At 42.4% G+C, this 16,451-nt stretch overlaps 1 protein-coding gene across 8 annotated transcripts in view; it reads right to left on the bottom strand.

The window, feature by feature from the left end:
* The window catches only part of Fbxw11 (F-box and WD repeat domain containing 11), a 98,077-nt gene that overhangs the window by 56,129 nt on the left and 25,497 nt on the right, over nucleotides 1-16,451 (bottom strand). For 4 of the 8 annotated variants that reach the window (XM_034504864.2, XM_034504863.2, XM_034504867.2 and 1 more), the window contains one exon: nucleotides 5,153-5,254. The exons of the other annotated variants lie outside the window; for them this stretch is intronic. In XM_034504864.2, the coding sequence (XP_034360755.1) occupies nucleotides 5,153-5,254 (102 nt within the window). The remainder of the gene's footprint in view (nucleotides 1-5,152; nucleotides 5,255-16,451) is intronic. 8 annotated transcript variants of the gene reach the window in all.

Here is a 16,451-nt window from a genome sequence, read left to right on the forward strand (position 1 = left end):
TCCTTCTAAAACAAAGCGGGTCCTGGGGATTGAACTCGGGTCCATCAGGCAACAAGCATCTTGACCCTCAGAGCTCTCTTGCCAGCCCTATTTCTGGTTTTCTGAGTTAAAGTCTAGGTAGTCCAGGCTCTCGTCCAACTCCCTATGGAGCCTTCCCTGAGCAGGGGCAGGATGAAGCTAGTGCTAAGTACTGGCAGGGCCCTTTGTTCAATCCTTCACCAATGGGGAAAACAAGATTTTCCGCACTTTCCTAAGATTTCTATCCTTCTCAGCCTCTCGAGTGCTGTGATTATAAACACACACCATGATACTGTGGGCCTTTTTATAGCAGTCAGTGCCAATTGTTCCTTTTCAGTAACTAAATTTTTAAACATTTAAATGCTGACGGAAAAAAGTGATTTGTCAAACTTGCTTTTTTTCAGTTACATCCTCTTAAGTTTGTTTTAAAATGTCCTGGAGAATTGCAAAGTCAGAGGTCTGAAAACTGCTCAAGATTGAGTGCTTCTCATGTCTGCAAGTGCTTACAAAGTTCCACCCCAAGTTTCAAATAAAGTTTGCAAATAAAATCCTCCAGGGATCAACCCAGAGGTATTGTGGGTAAGGGAGAGTTCAAGGAACACAAAAATCCAGCCTCTTCTATGCCTCTGCTGACTCCAATCAAGCCAGAGCTCACAGGACAGTTAGAACACTGTCATTATCATCAGAGCTGTCTGGCTGCAGGTGAAATGAGCCCCCCCCCCCCCAGTTGGTAATTGGTAGTGAGGTTACTGCCAGACAGGAAGGGGGCATCTGTTTTGCCCTGATCTACTAGGAATATGACCTAGGGCTATGTGTGTGTGTTATAGGTTTGCAAGGCCTGGTTTCTATCACTAAGCTGTATCTCTACTCTGGTCGCTGTATTTTACAAATTTTCCTACAGAAAAGAAAGGTATGGTTTTTAATGTTCATAAAACATTAAAGGCTCTTACACTGAGAAATCCCAAAATTCACCCTAAGCATCATATTTTTTAGACCTGAAATGCAATAAAATAATCATTAGAAGTAACAAACCCTCAGCGTTTAGAAAAAAAAAAAAAAAAATGGACAAGTAGTCAGGAGAGGCTTCGGTCAGGCCAGAAGCACATGACCTGATCAAAGGCCACATCACCAGCCTGGGCTTCTACAAATCAAATGGCCTCTTCTTCTACAGAACTCACTGCAAGCAAAGAAAGAAATGGTTTTCCACCCCTAAGAAGTAGACCCTAAGAAGTAGATCATCAGCATGAAGCATTTGGTATTACCATCGAGTTAGCCAAAACCTTGAAAGGTAAAGAACTACCTGCCTGTCTTAAAACAGGAACAGACTCCAGCCTCAAGCAACCAGAAGATAAATCTGGGTTTGCCAACTTGGAGACCAACTCCACATCCAAGCCACCTGGCCTGCTACATTGCCACCCTGTAGTAGCCACAGTCTGCAGTAATGCAGCATTCCCAGCCCTCAGCTCACTGCTGAGTTCTTTACAGCCCAACAAAACAAGAAGCCGCTAAGAGGAAGTCAATGAAAACAGCCACGTGGCCCTCCCTGGTGTGTCCCACAAGCATCCTACCCTTAAGAACACTGACACTCTTCAGTCACTGCACTGCACCTCTGTGCTCCATTTGTGGCTTTTCAGTTTTGACATTAAAAGTAAGGGGAATTTGTTTCAATTCTAAAATGACCATTGCCAAGTTAAAGAAGGCAGTAGTCCCTGCAGTCTGGGGCAGCTCTGCAGATCTAGGTTCATAACCCAGTTTTCTGTTAAATAAATATATAGCCTCAGACAAGTCAATCCAATTCTATAGCTTCACACACAAAGAAGCAGCCCTGGTAATTTCTGCAGAGGATCCTAATGATGGCAGGGGCATGACTGGGAGAAAGCCTGCCTGTACACGTAAAGCCTGCAGTTCAATCCTTAGGACCAAAACCAAACCAAGAATCGTAGGTCATAACACATAGAAGGTAGAAAATAAAAGGTATGCCACCAGTGTTAACCTCAGGACAGAGTTCTGGTAAATCAGGGTCCTTGGATTATCTGATCTAAAAACCAACTGGTCAAATCTGGGCTTGTGAAGTAAGTGATGCTGGCTCAGCTCAGCTGCATTCTGAGACATGCAGACTTTTCTACAACATGGACAGTGGTCTAAGTTTAAACTGGCTAAATGATTCTAAAAGTGTATGTAGGTAACTTCAAAGCCTTACTGCATGCATGAATGTACACACACACACACACTTCATTCGAAGTTCAGTTTGGATTTTAATCTGTGGTTCTGTTTACTACATTAAGTTCCTTGACAGCAGGAAACAAACTGCCTCTCATTTGCACACTTGAGAAAGGCCCCTCCACTGCACACCAGGGACACAATCATGGCAGTACTTTCTCAGAAATCAGGAGTATTCCTTTTGGCAAAGGGAATATTTGAACTTAGCATGTTTTTCTTATTTTAGGTTCAAATTAACAATGACTAAAGAAACCATACATTATTTATCACTAGTACAATTTCCACAAATGAAGCTATGCTAAAAAGCCAGGAAGAAGGGAATTTAAAACCCAGTATAGGGGGAAGAGAGTCTGCACAAGGCAGCCATGGATCTCAAACACCTGCTCCAGCACTTCACACTCCTATAAACCTTAGCCAGTCAGCACACAACATCTCAGCCTGGAAGCTACATCATCTGCTTCAGTTACCACACAAGGTTGTCATAAACCTAATAAATATGAATCAACAAACACAGCTGGTAAAAGACTGCTAGCCCCCTTCTCTGCTGGCAAACTCTACAAGGACCTAAATTAAGCCTAAATACAATTACTACCTTCATTCCCACTTTTTCAAAATGTACACAGCCAACCACATAGGACAACAGACTGAAAGTGCAGGTTATGACAGTGTCAATGTATCAACCAACCCAAGCAAAGTCAACCAAGGCTCTATCCTCTTCTAGAGTCTTTTAAATGACTCTGTTGAGGCATGCGGTGTCAAGGACAGCCGTCATTGTAATAAAACAAACGTTGAGCATGTCAACAGGTGCCTGTCACTGTCTGGAGACTGTGGCCCAGCCCTGAGGCCTCTCCACATAGACAAGAGAAGAGGAAGGAAAGGCCAAAGCTGCAGCTCAGTGACAAGGCAGTTACCTAGAAAACACAAGGCCCTGGGTTCAATCCCCAACACCAGAAGTTATAACAATAATTATATTTTTAAAAAATAATAATTATATTTTGAAAGTAAGAATTAAAACTCCAATCATATTTTTGTTTAAAATAAGCAAACAACAATAATATTTATATAAAACAAGTAAGTGGAAAGAAAGGAAATCCTCCAGGTTCATTTTCACATAGAACAAAATTTTGCTAACTTCAAGCAGCTAAGCCCTTTGGTTCATCTTACTAAGCTACATGCCTTCAATTATAGGCTAATCAAAGGAAAAGCTTAATAGTCAAAATTCCCTATATGCATCTAAAGGCAATATTGCTCCCGTTCATTGAAACAAGGTCAGATGAAGGAAAGGGTTCATCTTTTTTTTTCTCAGAGGAAGGTGACTCCAAAGAACTTTGAAGGCATTTCCCCATTTTTAGGAGGAACCTGTACTTCCTCCCACTCCCTAGCACCTACAGAGAACCCACAAAATGGTACCCACACACTGCCTAGTACGCTCTGCCTAGTGCCTTATGTTGACCTATAATTTTAACTGCATGTAGCAAAGAGAACCTCAGATTAATAACTTAGACTACAATTCTTCCCCTACTTGTACTGCCAGCTCTGACTAAAACTGGGTCAGCCCACTACAAACCAAGGGCAACCCTCAAGAACACTTGAAGAGACACTTTTATAATGCAAATGGCCATTCTGTAGAACCCGGGAGAGAGATCACAGAAACACTGCCCTTTCTAGGCAAGAAACCTGAAAGAAATACTCAATTCTATTATTTCAGACTGTAACCTATCTTCTTCCATAGGCCAGGGCTGTATGCCAAATCTAAACTCCATCTAGCTGTTAATGAAGTGCCAGCACAACTGTCTAAAGATAGCAATTTCAATCAATAACCACACCAAAGCCACTCAGAGGCTGGACAATAAGCAAATGATGGCTCAACATCAATATAAAAGAAACTTCCTTCCAAACCCCTAGCACCATTTAAAAACTGTACACACGAATAGTAAGCCTTGAGAAAGAACAGTGAAATCAACCATGGCATCAATATCCCTCTGACTCATTTCCTAATATCTGTGCAGTATCATCAGGACTCCAGGAATTTAATACTGCTTTTAAAAGAAAGTTATAGCAATCTGTATGAACTATGCAGTAATAAAAGCTGATACTGCTACTGACACACTGAATTAAACACACTCTTTAAACAGAGCTTCCCATGTAAGGCCATGATAGTTGAGGCCTTGGTTTTATCAGAAGCCATCAGGATGTGACACCAACTGCACTCCCGCTAATAGTTTTATCCTAAGCGACCCCCTCCCCATCCATCCAAAACCCCCACCCAATATTACTTTTATCTGTGGAATTCTCTGCTGGCCTTGGCCTGGAAAACTGGGTGGACCCTGAGGACAAGTATCAGATCTGGCCTTTTTTTTTTTTTTTTTTTTTTTTTGGAGTTGGCTCAAACTGATGGTTCCCAGCAGCATAAAGCCGTGGTCTTCATAAACCTCAATTGGTGAGGTTTACAGTACAGTGTTAACTGGTGAGTCCTTCCCCTCTCTTCTCTCTCTTTTTTTAATGGAGGAGAAAAGGTAAACCAAAAGATGTTTCAAAACAGAAAAAGTGTTTTAATTATGAAACCCTTTTAAGTCAAAACCGTTAAAGGCAGCCAAATGGGAAATATCAGAGTGTTTTGTTTTGTTTTTCAGAGGTTTAACAATTAAACATGAGAATCACAACTCTGAAGTGAGGGGGAAAGAATTAAAAGGCAAGAGCAGAAAGGGGAGCAAGAAAGGGCCCTTCCAGCCCTGTCTGCTCAGAAGGGCGCCTCCTAGTACTCCTCCTCCACGGGGTCCAGGCTGGGGGAAAGCAGAGGGTTACACAGAACACTTAGCAGACTTAACATTGGATTAAACACACTACTGCAAGTTTCAACAAATGTTCATGGCATACGTAAAAACACATTTACAACAAGAAAGAAGAGAGGCACCTGGAGACATCTGACACTGGGCATGCTCTGCAGGCAACTCAGTGCGCACATGCTCTCTACCAGGTTGGCGCAGCCTAGCCACAAAGACCTTGGCACAGAACACTGCAGGATGACAAAAAGGAAGGAAGAGAAGAAGCAGTTAGAGGCCGCAACAAGTCACTCCTTCACACAGGCAGCTTGAGTGTTAGTTGGGGCAGGGGTGCACCCATGCAGTTTAGAGGGCAGGGATGGTCCTGTTTTCTGAACCCTGGGGAGCAGGCCCCTTTCCGTCTTATGGACAGGGATTTTGTGCTGCCAACCACTCATTTCATAGGATACAGTAAACAGAATCAAGAGGGAGAAAATGCTTAAATGAAAACCCACTAGAGGGAACTGGGATTCTGAGTGTGAGGCAAGACCACTGGAGAGAGCGGCAATTCCACAAGACTTAACGGAGTTCTGCTCTATCTCAGTCTCAACTGCTTAGGAAATTACTACAGTAGGCCTTCTAAATGGATCCCCCTAACTCCCCCACACCACACTATTAAAAAAAGGGAGACTCAGTTGTTGAATAATTTGCACAAGGACACACAGCATAGAGGGAGGAGTCAGGGTTTTAAGCTTCAGTTTATTAGCTACCAAATCCCACATTCTTTCCATAAGACCGGGATGCCTCCTCTATAGAAAAACTTTGGCGGCCTAACATTCATTATGTGAATACAGTTTTATACTTCTCTACAGTAAAACTGCAGGAGACGTAAGAGAATGAGGCAAAGGAAAAGACAGATAAGTAATAGACACAGGCAACTAAAACTGCTTGAGACACATCTTGTTCTCACAGGTCATCAACATCTCTGAAGTCTCAGAGAAAAAAAACTTGAATTTTGTGACCTGTGACTTTTCATTCTGGACCTGATGTACAAACTTGGTGATAAGACTAAGAATTAAAAGCTTGCCAGCCAGTGGTGACAAACACTTTTAATCCCAGCACTCAGGAGGCAGAGGCAGGTGGACCTCTGTGAGCTCAAGCGCCACCTGCTCTACATCGAGAATTCCAGGACAGCCAGTGCTACACAGAGAAACCCTGTCAGAAAAACCTAACAACAAAACAAAACAAAAGAATTAAAAGATTAATTCACTGACCCCATTCTACTATTTAAAAAAAAAAAAAAAACTGTTGCTTTCAAAGGAATTAAGAAAAGGTAATGTAAAACTGAGCTCATAAAATAGCTAATAATAGTAACCATCATACTAGTATTTAATAAATATTTTTATTCTAGGATCAATTAATTTACAGAGGCAAAACCCAATAATTACACACAAAAAATAAACAAAGAAACCCTGAAGATGGGTGCTTAAGTTCTCCTGAAACACTTCAGAGATCTCAGGCCCCAGCCATGCTTGTCCACCCTGGCTTCTTGGTTTACACTTAGTAACCTCTACAATCAGGCCAAGTGTATTATCAACAAAGAAAGCTTTGCTTAAAATCAGATAGACCTGGGTTCTTACCCAGCATTTCCTACTTACTGGTTACAGCTCACCTCATAATACAGAGAGAAAAGGTTCATTTAGAAAAGGCGTGTGAGCCCAGGACACAGAACCAAAGATGGCGAATGGACCAAGCAGCAGCACACCTCTCTAAGCAACAAAAGCCACCACATTCCAACCTGAGTGCTTACTAAAGGCTGGGCCTGGGCGACTCAGTGTGGGGAAGCGACTGCTGCTCCAGGACAAACTCTGTTGTCCATCCATTTTGCAACATAGAAAAGCAACCACAGAAAAACTTGAGAACACCTTTGTAAAATATGATGAAAATAGCTGCCATCTCTTGACCTCCTCTAACCTGGTCCCATGACAACTGTCACAGTGACCTCTCACAGTAAGTCCTGAAGAGCACACGCTATCTCGGTTTACAGATGATCTGTCTCAACACCACAGGCGTGTGAGTGATTCCACTACAATCAAGTCTCTACCCTGAGGTCCCGTTACACACACTAACTGTTACATGTACTAACTGGAATAGTAGTTCTATCAGGCTGTGTGGTCAGAGAAAAGACCCACAACCCATGTTCATTACATGGATTATTTAAGTTAAATAAACTCTCAAATATCCTCAATAGTTCAACTTAGGACTCTCTTGGTGATTCTGTTGTTTTTCCTTTTGGCAGTCCTGGGACTGAACCCAGGACCTTTGCACCTGCCAGGCAAATGACTCATGAGTAGAATCCCTACCCACAGATTGACGTTTCTTTCTGGACTGTTTAGTTTGCTGAATCACAAAACCACTCGGATCCTAAGCAAGAGGATCACAGCATCAGTTTCTGACATATCAAATGAACAAAGCTCACTTGCAATCAATTTTCACTTTTCCAGAACGGTCATGTTCCTTTGTAAAACTTACTCATGAGTTCCCGGAAAGCATCCTGCTACTAAACTATACACCTGATTCACACCATTTTTAAAGTCTGACATAAATTTGCGTATTCCAGAGAAGAGTTTTGTTTGCTTGCTTTGGCTTCTTTTATTATTATAAGTTTTATTTATTTGGGGGGGGGGTGGGGAGGGAGGCCTTGAGAGCAAACCTCCCATGCCATGGTACAGGTGACAGGTGAGAGGTCCAGGGATGGGTTAGATCAGTCAGTTCTCTCCTTTTGTCCTCCATGTAGTTGAAAGGGTTCCCAGGATAGAATCCGGGTCATTGTGCCGAGTAGCAAACACCTTTACCTACTGGACATCTCACTTGCCCTGCTTTTTGTTGTTTTGGAGTTTTTGTTTGTTTTTGAGACAAATTCTCACTCTGCTGCCTAGGTGAGCCTCAACCTCATGACCCTCTAATCTGAGCCTTCCCAGTGCTAGAACTAAAGGTGTCTGCCAGCATGTCCAACTCTATTTAGAAAGCAAAAAACAAAACAACAACAACCCAACTAGCCAAACAAACCTTTAAAGGTCTTGCTGCTGGTCTAATTCCAGGAGCTTATCTCCTACCACTCACCGCAGATGCTGTAAAATGACAGCCATGGTCCCTGAGATGTGACCAGGTCTGCCTCGAGAACTACAGCTCACTACCACTTCCATCTTCATGCACATTACTTTTCCAATATTCAGAATAGGAAAATGGATTTAAAGAGACGCAACTTCTTGTCTAAAAACCTCACACTGCCAGGTTTGAGCTGGGCTGATCCTAGTAATCCTAAATTAGAACAGCAGCTCCACAGCTGACAGATCTGCCTCAGAACAGGACTGCAGAGACAGCAGCTCCAGCCACCTCCCACCTGGCTGTAAAGCAGCTGCTAAAGCCTCCTAGTCAGACAGCTCGGCTCAGCTCAGGAGGCCTGCAATCTTCCAGGTCAAGATGAGGGCTATGCCGGTGGGAGTCAGAAGGCTAACTTAAGTTAAGAGTGCTCCATCCCACACTCAGTTATCCTGTGGGTAACTAGCCACACACACTGCTAGAACAGTCTTTACTCAACAGAAAAGGCTACTATAGGAAATCCACGCACTTTGTAATGAGGAAATCCACACAAGCTGCCCTGAGCCTAAAAATCCCAACTTGAAAATGGGCAAAAACAAAAGTTCTATACTCGTCTTAGAACATCAAATAATCTGCAGCTGGGACTTTAACAGTAATTGGTTTGAGATGCTTTCAATTTAAATTCCAGGACTTGGTAGGCAACTCAAGTTGTCATTTTTTAAAAAAATAATAAAAACTGTCTTCTCATCAGTTATGTTCACAATGTGACTGGCTGTTCCTCCCTTCTTGTGTATTTTTAAATATCTTACCTTAAATATCTTAATTTACTGTTATAATAGGTCTAAGAAATTTACCCTGAATAGCATATCTACCAATATGAACAAATATGTATCGACCTACTTAGTCACCAACCACCAACAATGCCAAGCAAGTTTTTCTTCTTATAACCTCAGCCTCAAGGCCCACAGACTCTCACAAGAGCCATTCAGGTGCCACAAAATCTCCAATATACACTTGTCACAATTTCATATTTAGCTACTTCTAATGTCCAAAATTCTAATTTAAGATTATTCATAGAAAACATGAAATTATTCCTACTAGGTTCTAGTATTAAAGGCAAATATAAATCAGAATGGATACCTCTTCAACTCTACCATCAAACAGAACACTGCCCAAGGAACCCAGCGGTGCTTCCTGATTCTGCCACGTTCATCACCAGGTGGGATGCACTTGAACTCGGTAAAAGACAAGAACAGCTTTCTGGCATTTTCCAAAAGCTCCAAGTTTATTAAAGGGGGTAAGAGAGAAATGTCCTAGGCTCTCTTTCTATTACCATAGGAACCACAAATCAAATAAAAAAGTAGTTGCCACCATCCTGTCTTCTCATTGGCCAGCTTGCAGAGTGCTCACAAAGGCTATCGTTGGTCTATTTCTAGATAGGATTGTTCCGAATCTTCTGTCCTGATTACTTCTCAGAGAGGCAATTCTTTTAAAGCAATGCACAGAGTTATGCTGTCATCTCTCTGATGTTTCTTGATTTAGAAATCTGCATTATTATTGATTCCCTGTAATTCCCCTCACAGGTACTTTTCTTTAAACCCCTTCTCAACAAATCAACCATTGCCTTCATCAAACTCACATCAGAATGCCTGAGATGACCAAGCTGAATGTCCTCAACCCCATCTCATTCAATAAAATCTATCTGCACAGAAAAAGTAACAAGACCTTCCCCTAGACACGGGGAGATATCTGGACAATGTATAAACACACATATATACCACACATAGACAACCTAGCCAAAGGAGGAGGAAAAGCCTAAAATGATTGAGTAAGAGGCAGCTAGCGAGAAAAGAAAAGATGGATTTCAAGAAAAATAAAGAACATAAGCAAAGCTAAGAACTGCACAACCTCTGCACGGGCAAAAGCTGGCTGGGTACTTACACACCCAGGGCCAGAAGTGAAATGTAGGGCCAGAGGCAGCTCAGCAGCTAGGAGGACTTTCTGCTCTTCCAGAGGACCTGCATTTGGTTCCCAGCATCCATATAAGATAGCTCATAACCACCACTAATTCCAGCTCCAGGGGGATCTGAGGGGTCTGACACTCTGGCCTCCATGGGCACCGGCATTCTTGTCTACATACTCCCACATCAACACACATACACTCACGATTTAAAATAACACATCTTTTTTTAAAAAATGGGTCATAGATTCTTAGCTTAACAGGTAGGAAATGGAGCAGACTATCAATCTACAGCCAGCTTCAAAGAAAAAACCTATTTTCTAGAACATGTAGTAAACACAGAAGATGACAGTTTATTCACAAAGAACGGAATGATAACAGGTAGAAGTAAATAGTACAAAACCACAGCTGCCTTTAATAGGTTACTGTAAACTTTGTTAAAGTTCAGTATGTATGAATGTTGGACCATTTAAATTCTGTTAAGCAAGAAATCACAAAATTCAATAATCAGGGGCAGGGAAGAGGGCTCAATAGGGGAAGTGCCTGTGCCTGTGTATAAAGGCCTGTGTTCAGATCCCTAGTACGTACAAAAAGCTGTGTGAAGTGGTGCACACTTTGAAACCGTAGCGCTGGGGAGACAGCAGAAGGATCCTTGGAGCTCTCATTGGCCAATCTGTTTAGCTCATCACTAGCTCCAGGTTTGATTACAGAGGGTCTTAAAAGCTAAGGTAGAGAACACGGGATGGCATTGCCTCCACATGAGAGAACAGACATCCATGGACACACACACTACATACAAAACTGTGTTAATTCAACAATCAAACCACTGATGCAACAACAGTAGGTGGTGCTCGACTATGTGAACAGAGAAGTGAGTCCTGGCAGCTAGAGAAAGGGGAGAAAGGGTACAATCTGAGGAGTGAAAAGGCTGTATCTCTGGGAACTGCAAGGCACTCAGTGATTGTTGGTTCACACACTGCAAATTTCGCTCAGCGCATGAGGAGCCGATACTTAACAACACTCACAGTCCAAGTCTTTTCTTCCCCATAATACTTCCATTATGCCCTCCCTATTAGATGGAAAACAAATTATGCTGATGGAATGGGGATAGTAGACACAGGAGTAAAAGAAAAGATTCGTTTCAGAGAGGACACTGGGCAGTAACAAGCGCTCCACTGAAAATCTCCAGTCAGCATCAGCTCTCTAAGCCAGGTTTAAGAGCCAGCAGGACCCACTCAAATTTCTCAAGACAAATCAAAATTTTAAAACCATGCTATTGTGTCTAACTGCTTGACCTGTCACCTGTCAAGAAACAACATTGTCTGTAACAGCAGAAGACCACAAAGCTTTTCCAAGTCTCGGAAGACTTAGAACCTAGGCTTCTAATGTTAAACAATGACCTGAGTTCAATCCCCCAGAGAACACAATGGAAGGGGAGAATCCACTCCCCAAAACTATGTTCTGACTACCAGTTGTATCATGGCTCATTCGTGCAGGTGTGTGTGCCCATACACACACCCCAAAAATAAAGTTAATTCACAATTCAAATGCATTTTCCATACCTTTAAAGAATATAATACTGGCTCACACCTTCATGTAGAACAACAGTCTTTCAAACAGAATGACACTTTGTTAAAGACAGAGCTGGACAATAACCATGTGTCATATGACCATGACAGTTAATACATAATTCTTAGCAACTGCACTTTAGAACTGCATACTTACTTGTCACTGATATTACACCACAGTATTTTCAAGCTAAGATATACAATTAGGAAAAAAATGACAAGAAGAAACGGGAGAAGAGGGAGGAAATAAGGAGAGGAAACTTACTATTTGCTGAATTTTAGAGATGCAAACAAGGCCAACAATGATAAAAACTTGATAGAGCTAGAACTTAAGGCCAAAGCTCAACGTATTCTTATACACTATTCTCTCAGTTCTTCAATGTTCAATTACTTCACCGTGAGTGATGGTCCAGAATTAGACCCTCAAACCCCTAAGCTCACGAAGCCATCGTGATCTCCATAGGCATCTCCAGAGGAGGCATAAAGGGAATACTTTTTCTTTCCGCTTTCTCTGTTATGTCTGTTCATTTTACAGCACTAGAGTGTGAGCCCAAGCCTTACACATGCTGCAAGTAGTCTGTGGATGTCCCCAACCTTTCTTTTTGCTTTGTGAGTAGCACACGGAGCTTAATTAAGGTTTGGGTGAGGGGTTATTTACAGGAACATGTACAACTAAACTGTCAGTGGCTACACCACTTAAGAAAAAGTCTCTTGCCTGCCCCCCACCCCCCGCCCCAGCAACCATGAACTAACTGCATTAGTGAGTTAGAAGCAGGCCACTCTCTACTTCGTAGCAAGTTCCAGGCCTGCCTGAGGTATGTGAAATCCTTCCCTTAATCAGGGGTGGGGGTGGAGGCAGGTTTAGAACTAGAATTCTGACTCCAAAACCCGTTTCCTTTTCTAATTTACACTACCTATTACTCTCTGTTTAATATTAAAGCTCTCCAAACTGGTACATCCCCCTGGTTAATTCAAACTGTATCAACCTCTTACTCCTATCTCAGCCCTAATGGAGTGTAACTGGGGAACTGACATACATAACCTCTGAGGTGCAACTGCACCACATGGATTCAGAGTCTGAAAAGCACATATCATTGACTCATCAGTTTAAAAATAAGATATTATATTAAGGGGAAGAAATGAAGACATTATCTAGGAACACAAAGACATCCATCAGATCAAATCATACTAAACATAATAGTACACAAAACCTCCAGCAACACAGACCAAACAGTAAGTTATGAAGTACCCACAGGAAAAGCATGATGTTTGCCACATAGGACCATCCAGCAGGAGCCTATTCATGACCCAGATAAATGTTCATTAAAAAAAAAATTCCAATACACTTAATTTAAAAAGCTTTAAGTGAATAAAAGCACTAACTCAGGACTAAAAGTTATGGCCCCATTTTAATACTTATAAAATGCTCAGAATAAAATGCAATTATTTTATTTCAGTCTATCAGTCAACCACATGCACCTGGAAATACATCATCCAAGCTTCAAGTTCCTATGTCGTGAGGATAAAACACTGGCCTTTCCATCCTTACTCAGGGATCTGATCACAGCAACTTGTGTCTGACCTTCAGTGAAGGTGACAAACAGATGGGGATAAAACAGCCGTCAGCTTGGCTATGCTCTTAGGTGGCAAGATGCTACTGTAGCTTTATTTTCATGCCTATGGCTACCTACCAGGTAGCTGAGCTCCAGTCAGAAAGCTAGTGATGATCTTCTACCTAAGAGGACGCACACTGAACCATACTTTACTGTGGCAGCTTTCGGTTTACCGTGCCCGGCACCGGGAGGACTTCCATCTGACAGGACAAGCAGCAGAGAGGCAAGTCCTCAGTACTATCTACGTCCTTCCTTCCCATTGGCTATGGTTCCATGGGTTTCTGCCATCAGGGTTCCTGTGTGCTGAAGACTTGCTAACCAGCATTGACAGCACTATGAGGTGGTGGGTTTTTAAGAAGGGCCTAGAAGGTGGTTAGGTTATGGAACACTGTCATACTAAGAATAATGTAGCTCATGGGGTCTCAGTTCCCGAGAGAGGATCTTGTCCTAGTCTCCACATGATCTCTTCTGAATGCACTCCCTGCCATTATAAATACATCTGTAATGTCACAAGATCCTCATCAGAACCCAAAAGATCCTGGACTATCAGCCTCTAACCCTGTTATCTCCATAAACCTCTCCTCTTGGAAAGTACCAGCAATGGGCGTTTTGTCCCAACAACAGAAAATGAATTGATGTAGCACTGCACGCACAGGTGCAAGCCTCATCCCTTCCAGGGCTTTCTACTTCACAAGCCAAAAACTTCAACAGTCTTTGGAAACGTCTGCAGAAGATTCTACTGCATTCTAGCACACCAAGTTTTCATGTAAGAGAGTACAAAATTTATGTTTTATATAGAACAACAGAACATATGGGAAAAACTTTCTTCCCACATGATAGTCTTGTTTTTCCTAGGAAGAGAGATAACTGCTTCAGGAAGTTGGCTCGAGGACAATTAGCTTTTTCATTTAGGCTATTTGTTTATTTATTCAAAAATATTTGTTGTAGAGGCCAGTATACTGTATGCGTCAGCAAACATGGTAAGAAATGACGAAATCAAATCTTTTGGTATGGGAAGTGGTTTCTGTAAACAATGCTGTATGGTTTGTCAGTTTACTAAAGGGGGAGATGTGGCTAACTAACTCCCTACAGTGCAAACGCTGACCACGAACCCCACCTCACTGTCTCCCACACACAGTACTGAAATCAGTTGATATTTGAAAATTCTTTTGTAGATCTACTGCAAAACTGTCCCAAGTTTTCTCCATCTAACATGATTGCTGACTCTGTAAACTATGGATTAGTGCTTTAAAAGGAAGGTGAGTTAGGAATTCAGCTCAAACCTGTAATCCCAGCACTCAGAAGGCAGAATGGCCATAATCTGCAGACGAGCCTGGGCTATAGTATGTCTGAGAACAACCTGGATGATATAGTAAGTTCCCAGACGGCCTGGGCTAGAGTGACCCTGTCTCAGGAGAAAAACAAAAGCAAGAAAACAATCAAATCAAATCAAAACTAAACTAAAAGCAAGGGAAATGCATGCTGCTAGCGACCTTGGGAACTCAAACCTGAACACCATCTAAACAAGCCTCTCTCTGCTAGCTCTAAACATTAACAACTTCAGAGTTAATCAGGCCCTACTTGCCCAAATAAACACACACTCCAATGGTAGGTCCTCAACACTCAACACTGTTTTTACAGACAGCACACTTACAAAGCAGTGGTGATCAAAATCCTGCTTCTTAGAGGACAATCTGGAAGTGAAGAGCAGCAAGCCTGGCTACAATGGGGCACATGTTTTATTAGCCCCTAATTTAAATTCTGTATTACATTTGTGTTGGTTGATTTTGTGTGCCTGAGTATTCGGTGGGCAGTATTATTCCTTCGAACTTAAGGAAATGGACTCTCTCTTTCCACTGTGAGGGTCCCAGCATAGACTCAGGTCCAGCATGGAATCCAGTTAGTCAAGCGCTGCCTTTGCTTGACTATCCCTGAGCCATATCAGCAGTCCATAATTCTATAACTAAATTCACACTTTTCTTTCCCATATGGCCACTGTTCCCATACCGTAACTGATTTTAGGTAATAAAGCTGTGTGCTTTACAGCCCACCAGGCACCCAGAACAACTGTGCTGTCTTTCAGTCTAGCTTCAGTAAGAGATTCCCGCTACTCTCTTTGAGTCCTTCCACACTGTTCCCTACAGGTAAGGAGACTTCTCACTACTTAAATCGCATGCTGGTGGTGAAAGGGCCTGTATAACCCTTGTGTCTGTGTCTTTACACTGCTTTTCCAACCAGGTCCTCTGCATCTCTAGCCTTCGGCTATAAGTGTTTAGCCATTCAAAGCAACTAATCTTCACTGCAGACAATGGTAAAGTCAGCCTTTAACAAGGATAATAAGTGATTCTGCAGGCATGCTCATGACTATGGGTGCACTGCAACACTGCTTACAGAGGAAGCAGCAAAGCCATACAAAGGCCTGATATAAAGAGATGCAGGATTCCTACCAACTTGCCCAAAACACTTTTAACACAACTGTTTCAATAACTTTGTGACTGACTTAGTTATAAGCAAATAATTAAAATACTCCACAAACCAGTAACACAGATGTGTACCTGGTCTTTGCTGCTTTGTGGGGTCTTCTTTTTCCGATCCTTTGTTCCCCCCCCCTGCCCCCCTTTTCACCCACTATCACAGATAGGAGAGAAAGAAGGATAGAAGAAAGGAAGAGAGAGAGAAGGGAAGGGAAAGAGGAGAGGGAGGGAGGGAGGGAGGGAGGGAGGGAGGGAGGGAGGGAGGGAAGGGAGGGGGAGAGGGAGAGGAGAGAAAGAGAGGGAGATTGATTGATCTGAATCTAATTTCTTTCATGTTTCTTCTTTAAACACTATTAACAAACCCATCAACCACCCCTTCTCAGGGGCCTTATCATTTATATACCCTCTGAAAAGTTCCCAGAATTCCAAATGTCACACAGTCGCAAAAACTATCTTCAGCTGGCAAAACCATGCCCCTGCTAGAGTGAGAGACAAAACATGGCCAGCAACTACAGACAATCCGAAGCAGCCCCCTGTTCCACACCTGAGATGAACACAAAGCACATTCTTATAGTATTTCTGTGTTTTTTAGAGAAACCAAAATTCCAGAATTCTCAAGACTTGTCACTACACTGATGTCACTGGCATAGTGAACGTTTTAGTAATGGAGCAAACACAGAATGCGAAAGTGTGACGACACACCTGGAACCCCAGGAACCAGGAGGCAGAGGCAG

This window comes from Arvicanthis niloticus, chromosome 6 (genome assembly GCF_011762505.2).
Source record: "Arvicanthis niloticus isolate mArvNil1 chromosome 6, mArvNil1.pat.X, whole genome shotgun sequence".
Taxonomy (NCBI): Eukaryota; Metazoa; Chordata; class Mammalia; order Rodentia; family Muridae; genus Arvicanthis; species Arvicanthis niloticus.